This window comes from Biomphalaria glabrata, chromosome 1, assembly GCF_947242115.1.
Source record: "Biomphalaria glabrata chromosome 1, xgBioGlab47.1, whole genome shotgun sequence".
Classification (NCBI taxonomy): domain Eukaryota; kingdom Metazoa; phylum Mollusca; class Gastropoda; family Planorbidae; genus Biomphalaria; species Biomphalaria glabrata.
This window is the reverse complement of record NC_074711.1, coordinates 81895064-81912928: the sequence shown is the minus strand read 5'-3', so window position 1 is coordinate 81912928 and position 17865 is coordinate 81895064. Positions and strand designations below refer to the sequence as shown.

The 17865-nt window shown below is 32.5% G+C and overlaps 2 protein-coding genes across 6 annotated transcripts; one reads left to right on the top strand and one right to left on the bottom strand.

Annotated features, from left to right (window-relative positions):
• Positions 1-798: 798 nt before the first annotated feature.
• Positions 799-12541, top strand: LOC106078558 (sodium-dependent glucose transporter 1A-like). Of its 5 annotated transcripts, none has more exons than XM_056018068.1 (6): positions 799-902; positions 4667-4760; positions 6844-7042; positions 7746-7892; positions 8582-8720; positions 9595-12541. In XM_056018068.1, exons 3-6 carry the CDS (start codon positions 6872-6874, stop codon positions 10707-10709), a joined length of 1572 nt encoding a protein of 523 aa, XP_055874043.1. In that variant the 5' UTR covers positions 799-902; positions 4667-4760; positions 6844-6871; the 3' UTR covers positions 10710-12541. The 5 variants fall into 5 exon arrangements, with proteins under 5 accessions (XP_055874043.1, XP_013094907.2, XP_055874042.1 ...); XM_013239453.2 differs by having other exon boundaries at positions 800-902; positions 4667-4730; XM_056018067.1 differs by lacking the exon at positions 799-902 and adding an exon at positions 1273-2902 and having other exon boundaries at positions 4667-4730.
• A 1337-nt stretch (positions 12542-13878) lies between these two features.
• LOC106078561 (cytochrome c) lies at positions 13879-17640 on the bottom strand. Its single transcript, XM_013239458.2, has 3 exons — positions 17482-17640; positions 15846-16024; positions 13879-14382 (listed from the first exon to the last, which is right to left on the bottom strand). Exons 2-3 carry the CDS (start codon positions 16012-16014, stop codon positions 14237-14239), a joined length of 315 nt encoding a protein of 104 aa, XP_013094912.2. The 5' UTR covers positions 16015-16024; positions 17482-17640; the 3' UTR covers positions 13879-14236.
• Positions 17641-17865: the final 225 nt, after the last annotated feature.

Genomic DNA, 17865 nt, shown 5'->3' with positions numbered 1-17865 from the left:
TGCGGAGGGAGTCAGACCTAACGGCCGCCCAAGACTAAACTATAGAGATGTCTGCAAGCAAGACATGAGAACCACAGGCGTCAATGAAAGTATGTGGGAGGAGATAGCCCAAGACCGGAGAGCATGGAGACAGGCTGTGCGTGCAAGTACGAACCTCACCGAGAGCAAAAAGAAACGAAGCTGCATTAGTCAAGAGAAAGAAATGTAAGCGGCCCTATACAGCTAGCCCTAAAACATGCATATGCATGCACGAACTGTGGCAAACTCTGCCGCTCCAGAATTGGCTTGATCAGTCACATCAGAAAATGCTGCTCCGTCTAAGACGAAATCCAGTGACTCATTTGAGCGCATCCATTGTCTTCCGAGACAGAAAGTGCCAGAAAGAAATATAGTACTTGTAAATTGAAACTCTTTTCCTTATTTAAAACAAATATTTAATATGCATATTACAGTAAACGTTTTTTAATAACATTTTTGAGTTTGTGGATGGTAAGGTCATAATGGGTTGACGCAACCGTATTGTTGGTAAAAATGGGAAAATAAAATGTTTGAAAACAAAACCGCAAAAGATTCGCATTTTTTCAAATCCCTATTGTGGAGGCTCATCTCTAGTGAAGTCCCCCGGGCGACCCGCCATGAAATGATGAGGCTATTAACCAATTTGTGTCCTGTCAAATAAAAAATTTCGCCCCCTTGTCAAGTTTATGTCTGTTTATCGCTTAGCATCCATAGATCTACAGTTATAGATAAAGATGTAAAGAAAAATAGGACTGTGTATTTTTAGTCAAAATACCCAGATTTTAAGTTTTTCTTTCAACTTAGTGAAAAGCTGCTGTATTAGTGTATAAGTTCCATAACTGATGGTGATGCATTTTTACAACTTTGTTGAGGTTACGCAAGACGTAAGAACTTTTCTATCTCTAGATTACTCTAGATCTATATTCTATATAAACTAGATCTAGTAATATAGTATAGAGATTTAGGTCTAGACTATTAAATAATTAATCTAAAAAATTGAATTTCTTTTCTAGACATCGTCTAGAAACTAGATCCAGATTTTAATCTAATCTAGTCTAGTCTAGATCTAGTCTAGATTTAACTTGACTTTCAATTAAGTTATTGAGTTTAAGTTTAAGAAGAATACTGATGACGATGACTTACACAGTGATCAGTGAGTCTCAACTTACTGGTCTGAATAGATCTATTAGATCTAGACCAGACATGTCAAACACGACGTTCGGGGCGGCCCGCGACCACTGTGCGTGCGGCCCGCTTAGCCACCTAAAAATTATCAAAATAATGTTAAACTGTTACGCTGGAAAATAGAGATGACAAGCTACTTGAAAAATAGTATATTTGTTTAACTGAACAACGAGAGTAAGTCTGCAGTGAAAGCAAGCTACATTTCGTCAAACTTATTTGCAAGCCATAGCAAATCATTTCTAGTGATTTTATGAAGGAGTGTGTCATTAAAGCCGAAGTAATTTGTTCAGAAAAGGTGAAAGCATTCACAGAAATTCGTTTACTAGGAACACTGTAGCAGATAGAATAAATGACATGTCAGTCAGATTGCATGAACAATTAAAGATTTTGAATTATTTTCATTGGCTCTCCATGAGTCAACTGACGTTGGCTATATTCATAAGGGCCTGTGACAGGAATTGTGAGATACATGAGGAACTACTTGAGCTCTTTTCTATGCATAACACCACAAGAAGTGAGGATGTTTTTGAGAAATTAGAGGAGGTGATATTGCAGTACAATTTATCTTAGCTAGTCTAACAACGGATAGCGCACCAACCATAAAATGAAATGGTTTTGATGCAAAGCTAATTGAAAAAATAAGAGAGACTGTTGCTCATTTTAAATTTCTTCATTTTCAATGCATCATTCACCAAGAAACATTCTGCGCAAAGCAATTACAGTTCCAACATGTCATTAGACCGGTTTCAGTCGCTCTCAATTTTATTCGCGCCCGTAGTTTAAATCATCGCCAATTCTCTATGTTTCTGGATGACATTAGACACGAATTTGATTGTGTTCCCTACTACACAGAAGTCCGCTGGCTCTCATGTCATAAAGTATTGAAGAGATTTTTTGCACTGCGTGAGGAAATAGTATTGTTTCTGAACATGAAAGGTGAACCTATTGAACATTTTCAAACTGACGAATGGGTTCAGGATTTGGTATTTGCAGGTGATCTCACTGGTCACCTGCTAGACTTGAATTTGGAACTTCAAGGTAAAGACAAAAATTGTCACAACTGCATGTAATCATGTGAAGTGCTTACAAGCAAAATTACGACTGTGGATAAACCAAATATGAAGAGAAAATCTTGTTCACTTCTCAACGTGTCAGGAACTAAAAAAATTAAATACGGCTACAACATTTGCTCAATATGTCTTACTCCTGTAATTGTTAGTAGATTATGCTTTCAATGACCGTTTTCGTACTTTGTTTCATACGAGCAAGAATATCATTTGCTTGTTTCTCCATTCTCATTTGATTCTGAAATTGCTACTGGTAATGTGCAACTAGAGCTGATAGAATAGCAGTCAGATTCTTTGATATCATCGAAGTATATAGAAGTTGCTGTGCCAAAATTTTACAGTTATTTACCCTGAAAAGTACGTTGAATTGCGCAAATTTGCAGCCAGAATACTTGTTGTTTGAAGCACTTATCTCTGTGAGTAGTTCTTTTCCATAATGAAAGCTACATAAGCACCTCACCATTCGAGATTATCTCATCGAAATTTGTCATCAGTGATAAATGTGTCAGTGGAAAACAAACTTCAGCAGGACTTAATAAACTTGTATCCCAAGCATCAGAACAAAGAAAATAATGCGTAATCATATTAATTTTTAGTCACAAAGTAGTACTACAAATTTAGCTAAGGGACAGGTATGCCATTAATTATTGTATTCTATTGTATTATATATATCTAATTTACATAAAACTAGTAGTAAGTAGGCTGTTTTGCAACTGATTTTGGCTGCCGCCCCTCAAGTCATAGTAAGTTTTGATGCGGCCCATACACCTTAATGAGTTTGACATGCCTGATCTAGACTCTAAGACTGACTAGATTATTTAATGATTAAATCATTAATCTACTCAAATCTAGAATCTACTCTATTAGTCTATACTTATATAGAGTCTAGTCTCTAGATCTAATTCTAAAGTAAAGTCAACATCTAGAAGTAGAACAGGGGCGTCAGAGGTTATCTTATCTTATAAAATACAGACGTTACTAATTAGTAATTACTAATACTTCAAAAAAAGAAGATTATCATTATGTCCTACGTGTCATGCATCAAGTCTATTCTAGTCATGCATGTTAAGCAATGACTTAAATTCTGTCAGTCATTGGTTTTCCTGGCTGGCTCAGGCAAGCTATTCCATGCTCTAACTCTAAAAAAATGCCAGGGTCAAAAATATGGATTTTTATCTTTCATTATTGGAGTTTTTAAATTTTGAAATTGATATTCAGAGATAACTGAATCAGAATTATTTCCTTTTAATATTGTTGCAGCATATTTTTAACAGTTTAAATTTTAAGTATTTTTAATGTAAATTAATGCATAAAACTATATTTCGCCATAACTATAGGTAGGGATGTGAAAAAAAAATTATCTTTGAAAAACCAATTTTTCGTTACTGACGTTAGTACATCATTAAAATACTTTAGCAGAACTTTCCAATGGTGTATAAATTATGACTGTATGTTTAACAGTTAGAAAGTTATGATTTTTTTTTGTGGCATTCGACCTTACATCGGTTGACATGGAACAAGAGAGAGGATAGTTTGTCACTGACTAAGCCAGCGAGACACACACCCCAGGTCAAAAGTTGAAATTGAGTTTCGTAGACGATAGAAATTTAATAGAGCATTGAGACTATCGTTTTCACCTTCACCTCCCCCTTACTCCACCAAAACTGTGAAAACAAAAAAGGGATATTTTCATTATAAGTAATGGTTATTTTTCCTATACAAACTTAATAGCTTTAAAATAGATTAAGAAATTCCTAGATAATTTTACTGCGTGACTGTGCAAAATCTGGTAGTAACCAAAAATTATTGGTAGTCAATATGCATTAGAATAGAAAAAGAAGCACAAAGGAGGAGCAGAAAAAAAAAGTTAAAAAAGCAAATATTGCTGGAATCCTCTGCCAAAGAAAATACAGTGAAATCATAACTCTGTGTCCCCGCAAGCACAAGATATTCAACAACCGTTGTTAAATCTCATGCTGACAGAGTCTATGCATAAACAAAACTCATTTATTCCTGGAGATCAACCATGTTATCCAACAAAGAAACACTGTCAAGACAACGAAGATGTAGACTTTAATTGAAATACAAAGCGACTTTGCTGAAATATGAAACAATCTTGTTTGTCGGGTAAAAAGTTTGAACATGTTTTTTTCTCCCACTTCCCACTTAAATTATGCATAATTATTCATAGCTGATAAACAATACATGAATCAATCCAAAAATTTACCAATTAGATAATCATTTAGTACTAATTAATTAATTTTGTTTTATGTAGCAGAAAGGGAGCTAAATCCTGTTATTTTCAGATAAATGGTAGTAATTAGCTGTTATTTCCCCTTAAATAAGCTTTGGTTTTTATATTGGTTGTTTCACAATTAAATTTTCTTTTCTTTCAGTTTTGATTGTGACTCATGTGCAAAGAGAAAATGGATAAAATGTCAACAGTTACCATTTAGTAAGGTAATTATCCAATTTTCCCAATTGGTCCAGGTAAGTGATATGATCATAGCATATTTGAGAAAGTTAAAAGCATGAAATAGTGCTAAACAAAAACATTTGGTAAAAATATTAGTAATATCACAGATTTATTGTTCTTGGTCTAGATCTATTACAAATTTTTTTTTAAGTTTTTGTTTTTCTTGTTAAATCTATGGAATTCAATAAAAAACTGAAGTGTTTTGAGTTTTTAGCTGAGTAACTGATTTACTATGAATCAGGTCAATAATATTTTTTATAATCTTTCTTTCACTTCTTTGATACTCTTAATAATTGGTATTATCTTTTGGGTGGAAATTGTGCTTGAATGTTTCATTTTTGTTTATCTCCTAATTTTAATTTTACTGTATCATGTCTTTTAAAAATTAATGTTTGAAAGCTTCCCTTTGTATCCAAATCTAAAGTAATGTCATTAGCTTTAAGCTTACAGAAATGTATTGAATTATTACTAATCTACTAATTAATATTTAACTGGTTATAATTAATATACTTCTCTTCAATATTGCACACTTCCTAATTTTAAAATCACTAGTTAAGTAATGTTAATTATGTATAATAATTTTTCTAAAAAAAAAATTGTAATGCTGACATGTGGTATATCTTTTGCTTTTTTTTAAATTCAGTATATATTGATATATATTGTTATAAACCTGGTGGTGGCACAGATGGGGGTAGTGGTGTGTGTGTAGTCAGCCGACGCAAATCGCCCCAGGTCAGCGCTAGACGAGCGGTCAACCGTGACGAGCTACGACTGTCAGCCGAGTCGAGTATCAACAGGACGGTTCGGGAAGGATCGCAGCGTCATGAGAGTTGTAGTCATCTGACCACCTAGAAACGTCGAGCGGCGTTCTGTCCGGTTCGAGAAGGCCAGTAGGGACCCTATATAAAGAGCAGAGGTGTCGTAGTCAGGTCGGTCGAGAAAAGGGGCTCAATACAGCAAGGTTCAGAAAGGAGGTTCACGACAAGAGTTCAGAACACGGTCGACTACAGCACAGTTCAACGGTGTGGTTCTGTATAGAGCATTACGACGGTTCCGTGCGGAGTACTATCAAGTACAGTTGAGACGAACGGCGTCTTGATCTTGGTCTGTGATCGAGTCCGACACAACGAGCCTAGTGTGTGAAGTCAGTCCTGAACTGCTGAACGCAGTGCAAGCCTGGAACGAGACGGAGAGGCCAGTGCAAGAGTTGATACGGCGGAACGGTGTTATCTGAGAGATATTTGTACAGTGTACGTGTTGCCAATTGTACAGTATTGGCTGTTATTTATTCAACTATTAAAGTGTTACGTTACTTTGGAGCCCTGAGTTGTCAAGTTCTTTAAGTTGGTGGTGTATGGTGCAGTTTGCAGAGAGCCTGGATAGTGAGATTCGTAACAACTGGTGTCAGAAGTGGGATCGGATCTGCTATGGCTACTACGAAAACGCTAGACCAACTCCTTGTGAAGGAACTGAAGGAAGAGCTCCGTGGTCGAGATCTGAAGACGAGCGGCAACAAAGAAACATTACGAGCACGCCTTCGGGAAGAACTGGTGAAGGAAAAAGAAGATCCGGACACATATCTTTTCAAGTCGAACCGGACTTGCTGGAACAGCTTGCCAGTAGCATGCAGGAACAGATGGCAGCTTTGCAGGGACAGATCACCAGTAGCAAACAGGAGCAGATGGCAGCTATGAATTCGGGGCTAGAAAACCAATTTTCACCAAAAAATATTTCAAGAAATTTAAAGCGAAACCTTTAATAAAAATTGTCTGTTTATAATTTGTATTATTTGATATGGTTCATGCTTTAAGTACCAGTACTTGTTAAAACAAAAATGCACTTAGTCATTAATATATATGTAAAAAAAAATAAAAAAATCATGAACTTTATTTACTTGTAAGCCCTACAAAAAATTATAAAGGAATTGAGTGTGTACTCAATAAAATTGTCAAATAATGCAAGTTTTTTTTTCTTTCTGATAAGATAGCCCATATCTAGGTGGATTTTTTTTCTTCTGTTTTTTTTTTTTTTTAACTTACTGATTAACACATTTACCAATATTATTTCATTAAAATGATTCAACATTTTGACTTTTAGATTTTGGAGCTGTTGTTAACTTTGTAATATGGCGGAAACAACAAACGGCTGTGTTGAGAAGGTAACTCAGGACACGAATATTCAACAGAATGGATTATCTAAACCAAAGCAGAAGAGTGTTTTGGAAAATTTAAAGGATTCTCACTATAGAAACAAAGTGCTTCATTCTGTCTGGATAGCTATATCATTGTTTTCTTTGGTAAGTAAATGACAAACCTCATTATCACAAGATTTCCATGTGGCCCCCATAGGAAGCAGTAAGTATTATCATAAACAAATGATGTCCTATTATTTATTTATTATTGAACTAGGCTAGGTTGCTGAGAAATTATACCTTATTAAATTAACTAGCTTATAGACACAATTTTGCAGAAGGAATCAAAAAGCACTTGGTGTAGAAAAATCTTTACATACATGCCTGACACTGGGCAGGAAATATGAGGCGCGGGGGGTTCTCTGTACAGAGGATAAGTGAACAAAAAAAGTTCTGAAGACCTGAAAGAAATCAGTTGCTTAACAATGGTTGAACTAGAAGGTAGATTATTATTTTATGTTCTCACATAGCTTTTAACTTATTATGTACTTGACAATAAGTTCAAGTTATTAAAACATTGGAGAACTGAGTTGCCATCTTTCATCTTTATGAATTGGATGTATGTAAGAACTCATGAACGTGTTAGACTGTATAACAGCAAGAAATACTGTGACAGTATTTCACCATTACAATAAACAACTGGTAATATACTACTATAAAAACTAGACAAATTAATCATTTTGTAGTTAACTCATGGCTCTCAACTAAGGGTAGATTAACAATTAGGCATGTCATTGTCAGGTGAACATTAAATGTGAGGTAATTAATGTAACTGGGATTTTAAAAAAGCAAACTCTACATTCTGCAGGGAATATGTGTTGGACAAATGGGACCAAGTTTTCTGGATCTCCAAATTGTGACTAATACTGATGTTGAAAAAGCATCTGCGTTTTTCACAGGTAGCTCAATTGGTTATTTGACTGGTTCGATCTTAAGTGGAGCTTTATACACTAGAGTAAGTATGTTCTAAATTACAAAGGGGATATGTTAACCACTTTGAATTTATCAGTGTAATGTTATTGAGTATTTTTTTTAAATAAATTTTAAGGTTAAAATGAAGTAATTGTTTCAAATACTTTGTATTGGTTGTTGTGATTAGGTATAATAGTAGTTTGGCTGCAAGCTTTTCTCAGTATTTTCACCACATTGAGTTTTATCTGAACTTCTTAGTTTGAAACCAAGAAACATATTTTTTTTCCCTTTTTCATTAACCTATATCCTCTCATAGATGTTCCCTCAGTGTGCCACAATGAGTTTGTGAAAACTTTACTGCTTAACTTTGCTATCATTCACTTCAGCAGACAAGCACATTACACGCATCATCCGTAACAGAAAAACTTGGATTGTTAAACTTTTCATTGTTCCAAACATGAAATAGAACCAAACAGAAAAGACTGAAATGTTGAGAAAATAATGAATCATTCATTTTTTCAATAGTAATAAAAAAAGAATTGATAATTTACTCCATGATAATTACTAGGAATTGAATTTTGTAGATGGTAATAGCATGTGTCCCTTTTAGCTTTAAAATTTGACATCTTGACAACATCACCCCACCCCCTCTACTTTCACTGCTTACAGCTGTTATATTAAAATAAATTTAACTAAAGAATATATTAAAACTGTTTCCTCTTTGTTCTGCAGGTCAACAGGCCATTATTACAGTTTTTTACTCTGGTCATTCTTGGCATTACCACAACACTAACTCCATATTGTAGTCTGTATCCTCTCATGATTTTTATTCGTTCCATTGTTGGAACATGTGCTGGGTGTGTTGATACAAGTAAGAATGTTTGTTTTAGTTTGCTGCATTTTTTGTTCTCTCTCCTATATTTGTGTTTAATAGAGCAAGGGAAACAGAACTGAATCAAATAAATAAGCATATCATACAGCACTAGACCTGTAGGCCTATTATAAGAACACAATGGGCCAAAACTTCTTTCACTCTATATTAAAGACCCACCACAATATTATCACATGAAGGTAAATTCACCAACTTTATTCAAGTGCAACAGATGCCTTGTTAAGTATTCCAATGAATGAAACGGGTTTTGTTTAGATTCGTTTTTTTACTAATTTGACTGTCCTTATTTGAAGCATTTTTATAATTATCTCTTGAACATCCACTAAGTGTCGATTGAGGCTCTAGAAGCAAGACATTGGAATATTAAGGTCACTGGAGAACATCTACTGATTGCTTAACAACTTTTCTTTTTTGGAAAATTTGCAAGCTGAAAACCCACATGCTGTAGCTTTTATTATCATAAAGGCTGACTTAAATATAAGGCCCTATTTACCTGACTTAATATTTTATTCTGAGAATTTCCCCGCAACACTGCTCTGAGTTCATCCTGTGTGTGAAAATATTACTTTGTTCTAGAGTTCATTTGTTATTGCAACTCTGGATTTATTATCTAGTTTCAGTTTTATATATATTTACAAGCTGTTTTTTCTTTATTTGGAAATTAGTAAGAATACTAAGTTGCTTTAAATAAAAAGATTTAATAAACACATTACATTTATAAATACTGTATTGACTTTTTAGTATAGCTTCCTGTTTTAACTTCCATGTTTTGGGAGTTTCCCTCACCCTTCTTGTGTAGGAATATTGTTTAAAGTAAAAGACATACCTATAAATTTTTGTATTGTGTCCACAGCTGGAAATGCTGAACATATGCGAATCTGGGGCAACGATGGACAAGTTTTAATGCAACTCTTACATTTTTCTTTTGCCTTGGGAGGAGTAATATCTCCATTGTACTCTGAGCCATTTCTCGCTGAAAAGATTGAGGAAAGTGAAATCTTGGAAAATATAACAAGCTGGAGAAATACATCAGTATTCACAAATGACAGTAACTTGACCTCAGTCAACTCTACAGTAGATATAGGTTTAAATGAGAAACTTCCCCAGACTACAAATGTACATTGGGCCTTTTTAATTTCAGGAGTCTGGACATTTTTTTCAGCCATTCCATTCCTTGTTCTATTCTTTCAAGATCTAAAAAAGAAAAAGAAAAGCAAGACTAGTAGCAAATCTGAACAAGTCACACAGCGAAAGCTGTCCAAAATAACTTTATTGTTTACAATTTTTGTTCTCTGTTCCTTCTACATGTTATATTGTTGTGTCGAGGATACATTTGCATCATTTCTCATGACATTTTTAGTTAAAGAATATAGCTATGTGAGTAAATCAAAGGGGGCATTTATAACAGCTATCTACTGGGCATCATTTGCTGCTGCTAGATTTTCAATGATATTTATATCCAAATTTTTGAAAGCCTTTCATTTGTTGTGTCTATGTTGCTTACTCATGCTCATAGCTTATTCTAGTTTTTTTGTTAGTGCTTCCTTTGCAGTGGTCAACCCCTCTGCTCTGAATGCATTAATTTTTTTTGTTGTGCTGGCAGGTATAAGCATGTCAGCTGTCTTCCCTGCTGGTTTTTCATGGACAGAGGCTGAGTTACTCAGAGTTACTGGTCCTATTTCTTCTTGTATTCTTGTATCAGCTTCTGTGGGAACTATGATCAATCCTTTGATGTTAGGCATTCTAATGACTGAACTAAGCAACATGTGGTTCTGTTACCTTCTTTTGGGTCAGACAGTGTTGCTTTGTTGTATTTTTGTTTTCCTCTGGAGCTTTAATCGGTTCTTTTTAAACCGGCATTATGGTCCACTGGCAGATGAGAGAGATACATCGTTAAATATAGAAGTATCAGAGCAAATTCATCCATTAAACACAATAGAAAGCAATGATGATAATCCAAGAATCTGAATCTATATTTTTAACAAGAGTTTTTGACATTTTGATTCAAACAAAAAAAAATTTTAAATGCTTGTGCCATCAAAATTTGTATTATATAAACTCATTATTGTTATATATAACACTTTTAATAAAAATGAATTGTAATGTTATGGTTCTTGTTATACAATGTATTTTTAAAATTCAGTTCTTGCTTAAAATACTGTGATTTACTTCAAGAAATGTGTTATCCTAAGTAAAAATTATGTGAATGAATCATATGCAGTAGAAGTGGTAGGCTTGAGTGTTTCAGGATGTCTTACAATTTTTTATTATTTCTTATTAATAAAGCAACTGTTCTGGCTAAATATTTCTAATTACCGGATAATATTTATTTTTGGATTTTAAAAATCTAAACCATTAAGAGTAATTTTTACAGAACATGTTAACTCTAAAAATAAAAAGCTCTTTATCTTAAAACAAACATTTTTTTAGACAGGAACCAATTGCAAACTATCAGACATTCCTCCAAGGTACTGTCAAGAAAAAAAAATGAATAAAAAAATGATCCTTTAGTTAAGTTTTTATTGTACAATCAAATTGTATTTTGTAATTGTTTTTATTTTATCATGTTAGCTGGTATGTACTAATCATTTTAGTTTGTATCTTTGGAAGATTTGTTTCCACCAACTGCCTAAAAGTGAGTTCTGAATTATTTGCCTACAAAATTGATATGGTATGTTAGAAACTAATGGTTTTTTAAAATTTATTTTGGAAGTGAAAAAAAAAACAAAAGGCTTAACTTATTTGTCTTTAATTTAGGGTAGCACCAATACAATAAATAAAATCTGTGTATCTATATCATTTTGAAGTTATGATTCTCTTTCAAGTTCTGGTCCTCTTGTCCATATGTGCTCATCTTGCGGCCAGGTAAAGACTATATCTTGGACAAACCTGTCTCATGATTTTTTTTCTCCTGTCAGAAAGTAAATGGCATCAGTTTGTCATTAATTAGACCAGCTTGTCTAGATGCTAATTCATTGCAGCTTTTCTTTTTTTTTTTTCATCATCCACACTATGGAGCTTTTCTGTGAATGTTTTTTTTTTAATTTGGGGGTCTTTGCATTTTTTTTACTAAGTGCAACATTTGTAGTAACATCTCAACATATTTTCTTAAACTTGTCTGCTCTTATTGTCAGAGCCACACTTGCTAAGTGTATTCGTACCTTCTTTGCATCTTTATATAGTCAACATTAACTATTCACTTTGTAAGTTGAAATATATACCGTTATCCATGCCTACTGCCTCTCAATTTTACCAAAGGTCCTAGCGTTGATGCACTTATTCTGTTAATCATTGAGACTTTGTCGTGACACTATGTATTGAGAATGTCAAGAAAAAAAGTCTCACCTTCAAGTCATTAGTAATTCAAATTGTTTAAAAATTTTGTAGTGCCAGTATTGCAAAGCTATACTTATGTTTTTAGAAGGCCAGAAACCTTGTCCAAATATTTATTGGTTCTCATTGTACCATATTGCAAAGCTGTACTTATGTTTTTAAAGGCCAGAAACCTTGTCATGTTTTTAAAGGCCAGAAACCTTGTCCAAGTATTTATTGCTTCTGTTGACAAAAACCTGATTAGAATGTTAAATATTGAAAATCTAATGTAAAGACTACTAAGTATGTCTTCAGTAATGTACTATGCTAACTATTTAGCATTTATATAAATGTTTTTTCTTTTTAGTGTGAATATTAGAGAATTTTATGTTCAGATAAGTTTTATATTGCTTTACTATATTCATAGAAAAAACAACTGTTGAATGAGAAATTTTAAAAAATAATAATAAACAAGATGTTGCAAGATGTCTCAATTTACTTTTTTTTTCTTTTAATAGTTGTCTGTATTGCTGGATTTTATCAGATGAGACAATTTTTTGGTTAATTTCAAAATAACCTAGGGACTTTAAAGGTGTATGCTCAATACATTGATTAAGGTTATATATATATAGATATGGGGAAGGGTTGTAGAAGTGATTTAGACCAGGCATCAACAAGCCACAGATTGTGGGCAGCACTTTGCAGTAGCAACAAAGCTAAAACTTTTCTCATATTCCAGAATGATTTTCTATAATGCAAGCAAGGGAATCCCTATCAAATTTATATGAACTAAACTGCACATATTTTTATCAAGTACCGGTACTGCAAGACAACATACTTCCACTGGTTAAGAGAGCATTGAATAATATTTATTACGTGTGAATATTGAAATTGGGTAAGAATAAGCCATCATGGCTCACTAGTGAGCACATGTATCAAGTTGCAGCAGTTCACATTTTCTACCCTGCAAATCAAATCAATCTGCATAATTCAGATGAACATTATTTGTGAAAGGATGTGTACAAAAAATGTACTTTATGCAGAATTTATAGACATTTTAAACTTTACTGCTGGAACCAGATCTAACTAAAAAAAAATTTTGAAGACAGATTACTGTCCTAATTGTTTACTGAGCATACTGTTAGTGACTAATGAGAATATCTAGTGTCATTGAAGTTTTGAGCAGCCAGCCATGGAATCTTTAAAATGTATGTGGCCAACCAAGTCCATCTGGTTAAGATAACTTGATTCAAACTTCAAATAAATGGAATTAAAGCAAGAGAGACTTAAGCCCATGTGCTGTTTTCAAATATTACCCACAAATTTATTAGAAACCTAGCCTAAAACCCAACTAATTCTAAAATCAAATTAAAAATTGCACCAGTAAACAAAAGTTATTTTCTGCTGAAATTTAATAGAGGTGAATGTTATCTTAGTATTAAAAAGGTCATTATTAATTAAACATTAAAAAAAAAAAAAAAGATAAAATTACATTTTACTATTATTTAGGGATTTTTTTTTTAAACAAACGAATGAATATCTGTACAAATGAATGTTCAATCAACATATTTTGATTTCAGCAAAAGACAACATAGTTAGCCCAATGTACTGTTAAGTATGGAGCATTGTAAATTTTAAATATTTAAGTTGATTATATTTAAGGATTTCTACTGGTTTTCTTTTTAAAAAGCAGGCTAATGTTTCTTTATGAGATAAGTTTTCTTGGCCTCTAATTAAATTCTATTCAAGCTGAACAAATTTGTGAGCATATAATGTATGTGTAACCATAAACAAACAAACAAAAAATACAAATAAAACAAATATGTAGGTTTAAACAGCTATATTTTTTATAAGAAGTTACTGTGTTCCACAATTTGTGCTAATAGGATGACAATACTTTATAGCCTAATACTGCAGTAGCAACAATCTGTTTGTTCTAGATATAATAGTCTTGATGTCATCAGAATACTTAGCTTTCTAATTTACTTATTTTTTTTTTTTTACTAAAAATTGCTTAAAATACAAATACAAGGATTATAAATGTCAATAAATTACAGTCAACACTCTGGTCAAAAGAAACCCCATCTAAACAAACACACTTCAATCACCAAATATACATATATATATATAGGATGCTCTGTCCATTACATATTTGTCAATAGTTGAAAGTGGCAGCTGAATCTTTATTTAGTAGCTTCCTCTAAGTAAGCTATAAGGTCTAGACGTTCTTCCTTCTTTTTCAGACCTGCAAACACCATCTTTGTTCCTGGAATATATTTCTTGGGGTTTTCAAGATATTCAAACAGAGTATCTTTATCCCATGTTATACCTGCAAGTACAAAACATATATGGTACTGTAACCAAAATGAAACTGAAGCAATAACAGAAAAAACTAATATTGCAGCTTGCTAAAGCAAGAATAAAAATAGAAACATTAACTTTATAACCATTTTGTCACATGCCAAAATGCAAAGAAAGAGTTGCTTTAGCAGCCCAAATTATCCACAAGAGAAGTTAGTTGGTAATGCAGCACCAATTTATTAACTCTTTGACAACTAGAGTCACCGCTACTGGTTGACAACTAGAGTCGCCGATTTTGGGTTATTTCGTTTACGCACGCACTGCTAGTTTTTAAATAACTATTTATACCTTTACTAACTCTGACCTAGAAGAACGATGCTTTTTTAGGTGTTTATTTTGTATCTCTAGCATGTTAAAATGGATTTTTATGATTTTTTTTAAAATTACGTGTTTTTTTTTGCTAGCCTAGAAAATGGAACATATTCAGGCTTATGTTTAGAATAAGATTTTAATGGGAATATTAATGTTTAAGCTGTAGAATAAGGATATAATGATTGGGGTAAGTGATTTAGAACCATTTAAGACCGATAGTAGTGAAAATAAATAAAAAACTGATGCTAGATCCAGTATTAAATATGTTAGATCTAGTCAAACAAGAAATTTATAAGGCAACTAAATATGACGTGATATTTTAATGTTTTTGAGCTCTGTAGGCCTATTTATGACTTCAAATATGATGCTTAACCCAAGGTCTATTTTTTCTATTATAAAAAGAAGGTTTTTGTTAGGTTTTATTAGTTTTTTTCTGTGAATTTAGTCAAAAAATTGATTTTTTTAAATAGCTGACACAGAGTTATATCCCTTCTCTTAGGGTTGGGGTAGATAGTTTCTTACAAGTGCTTAGTGGTGAAATGGTTAAGTACCAGTAACTTTATAAGTCTTAAAGGAACTGATACATCAACACAGGAATTTGGCAGGAGAGCCAAGAAACAATTTTTGTTTTATTTTCCCTTTTCTTGAGAATATTCCAAAATGTAAAAGGGAGAGAAAAAAAAAAGTTCATTAAATATTCATTGGCGGATTTATAAATTATTTGTATAATACTGAGTTGTTATAATCTTTTTATACATCAGATTATGATTTAAGTATTCAGGCATTAGTTCATTGATAATGCTTCTGTGTTTATTTTCCTATGAACTATTATCACACTTATGTGGTGACAGAAAAGTTAATTGAAATAGAATCACTACAGCTATTCATCCAGCACAACATCTAAAGAAGACATTGCAGCATGATATTATCAATTTGTTACTTTTAATAAATAGTTAATACATTAATACAAGTTTTAAAAACAATGTAATATCTAAGTAAACTAAAAAAATATTTAGTAAAAAAAAAAAGCGGGTGGGAGCTAGGTAAGTGAAAGTAGGTTAACTTTTTCTAGGTAATACTTACAATACCTAGGCAACTATTAAAAGAAAAACAACAAACCTTTGCTTTTGTTTGCTGCTGTGTAAGAGAATCCTGGTGATTGGCCAGTTTTTCTGCCTATTAGCCCATGGAGGTTTGGTCCTGTTTTATGTTTTCCGCCAGCTTCAACTGTATGGCACTGAGCACATTTCTGAACAAAGATTTTCTTGCCTTTTTCTACATCCCCCATTGTAATAGTTCTAAAAATAATTATTAAAAGATGACTGAGTAGCAAATAAAAAAATAATAATTACAAGACAAGTGCATTAATAAATATTATAGAATTGACTCAACTTCAATCAGGTTGTTTTCCTTATGTTTCCAAGGGATTTGTTAAACTTTAAAATGTAATAGCCTACTGTAAAATAGTTTTGAACAGTGACTACATTACTACACTAGATGTACAGTTAACTTGTAAAAAAATATATAGGCAAAACTTTCACCACTAAAATTGCTATAACTTCTGTTCTAATTACTTAGAAAAATAAATGAGGTATCAATAAACTCAGTTCAAAAAGCTTTATCTAACTATATTTGTTTCCTTTTAATATATTGAGTCTGAAATTTTTATCTTATCTTATATAATACAGACGTTACTTCAAAAAAGATGATTACGTTTTACGCGTTATGCATTCAGTCATACATATTAACCAATGACTTAAATCTGCCAAGTCACTGGTTTTCCTGGCTAGCTCAGGCAACCCATTCCAGGCACATGTACAAATTTGTCCTAGCAAATGGAATGACGAATTAGCCTTTATCTTTGTGTCTTTCTGAGTATTTTTATTAAATTTTGATTTTGTATTTGAAGATTATGGTTCAATGTTTTATGTATAATTGCTACTTTACTTTTGAGTCTTCTATCGTGTCCTGAAGGCTTTCTAAATTTAGTGATTTTACTAAAGGTGTTACACTAGTCAAATGTGAATATCGTTTGTTATTAATCTCAATGCTCTATTTTGTCTCTGTTCCAGTTTCTTAATATTTTCTTGAGCTAGATTCTACTCATCATTCTTATTTAGACTTAGATAAAGTTTAAATCATTTCACTTTACCAGAATATGAAAACTGGCATGTTTTTTTTTTTGCTTAAAAATTTACAAAAACAAAATGAAATGTAAAATCTAGATAATCTATACCTATACTGTATTTTGTATGTTGATGGTGGAGGTTAAAAAAAAAAAAAGATAAAGAAATTCTTGGGTGAGTGATGATTATCATTTATGAAGCCTGAACTTGAAGCCACAACACGGATACCAAAAAAAAAAAAGAAGTGATTTTAATTTAATCATATTTAATGTATAATACATTAGCCTAGGCCTTAGGGTGGTGACGGGGAAGTAGATCTGATCTAGATGTAATATTTCTAATCAGACATTTTCACAATGTATTTTATTTTATTTAATCAGACGTTTTCACAATCATAACAGTTACAGTCACAATGTCATGAGACAAAACACCCACACGCCAGCCACTCACGAGTCACATTCACTTTCTAACCGGCGCGGAATTCTAGATTTAAGATTACTAAGAATGACAGAAGACTTTTTAAGTTAATTTCTAAAGTATAAAAGGGAAAGACGCCCTAATAAGAGAAACATTCACACAACTGTCAGAAAAAGTAAATAAGAACTCGTTTCTAAAAATCTAGAACTTACGTTTTTCTGTTTTAGCTGTCACGAAACCTGTAAGTTTTTAAGAGACGTGACTGTTGCGGAGGTCACCCCTGGTTCTTAAAAATGGTTGACTGATTTGACCTTTTTACGTCATTTCAGTGGATTAGTTCATTTAATAAATTGCCAAGAGTTAAATAACTTATTTATCAATTTTTACAAAAGAAAATAACCAGAATTCATTTCGAATTTTGTGTATGTTTATTTTAATCATTTTTAATTTGAAATACACAAATAAAATGCATCAATTACATTAATTAGATACATTTATAATAAACACTCCCAAAGAGATATTTTTAGCAACAAATTTTAAATATTCATTATGTGCTACTGTTACGGAATCGTACTGCATTTCAGAGTCATATATAT

Excerpts from the sequence above, each read along its gene's own strand:
- LOC106078558 (XM_056018068.1), top strand. The coding sequence starts at position 6,872 with ATGGCGGAAACAACAAACGGCTGTGTTGAGAAGGTAACTCAGGACACG. Across the intron at positions 7,043-7,745 it reads CTATATCATTGTTTTCTTTG|GGAATATGTGTTGGACAAAT; the intron begins GTAAGTAAATGA and ends TACATTCTGCAG. Across the intron at positions 7,893-8,581 it reads GTGGAGCTTTATACACTAGA|GTCAACAGGCCATTATTACA; the intron begins GTAAGTATGTTC and ends TTTGTTCTGCAG.
- LOC106078561 (XM_013239458.2), bottom strand. The coding sequence starts at position 16,014 with ATGGGGGATGTAGAAAAAGGCAAGAAAATCTTTGTTCAGAAATGTGCT. Across the intron at positions 14,383-15,845 it reads AGCAGCAAACAAAAGCAAAG|GTATAACATGGGATAAAGAT; the intron begins GTTTGTTGTTTT and ends TTGTACTTGCAG.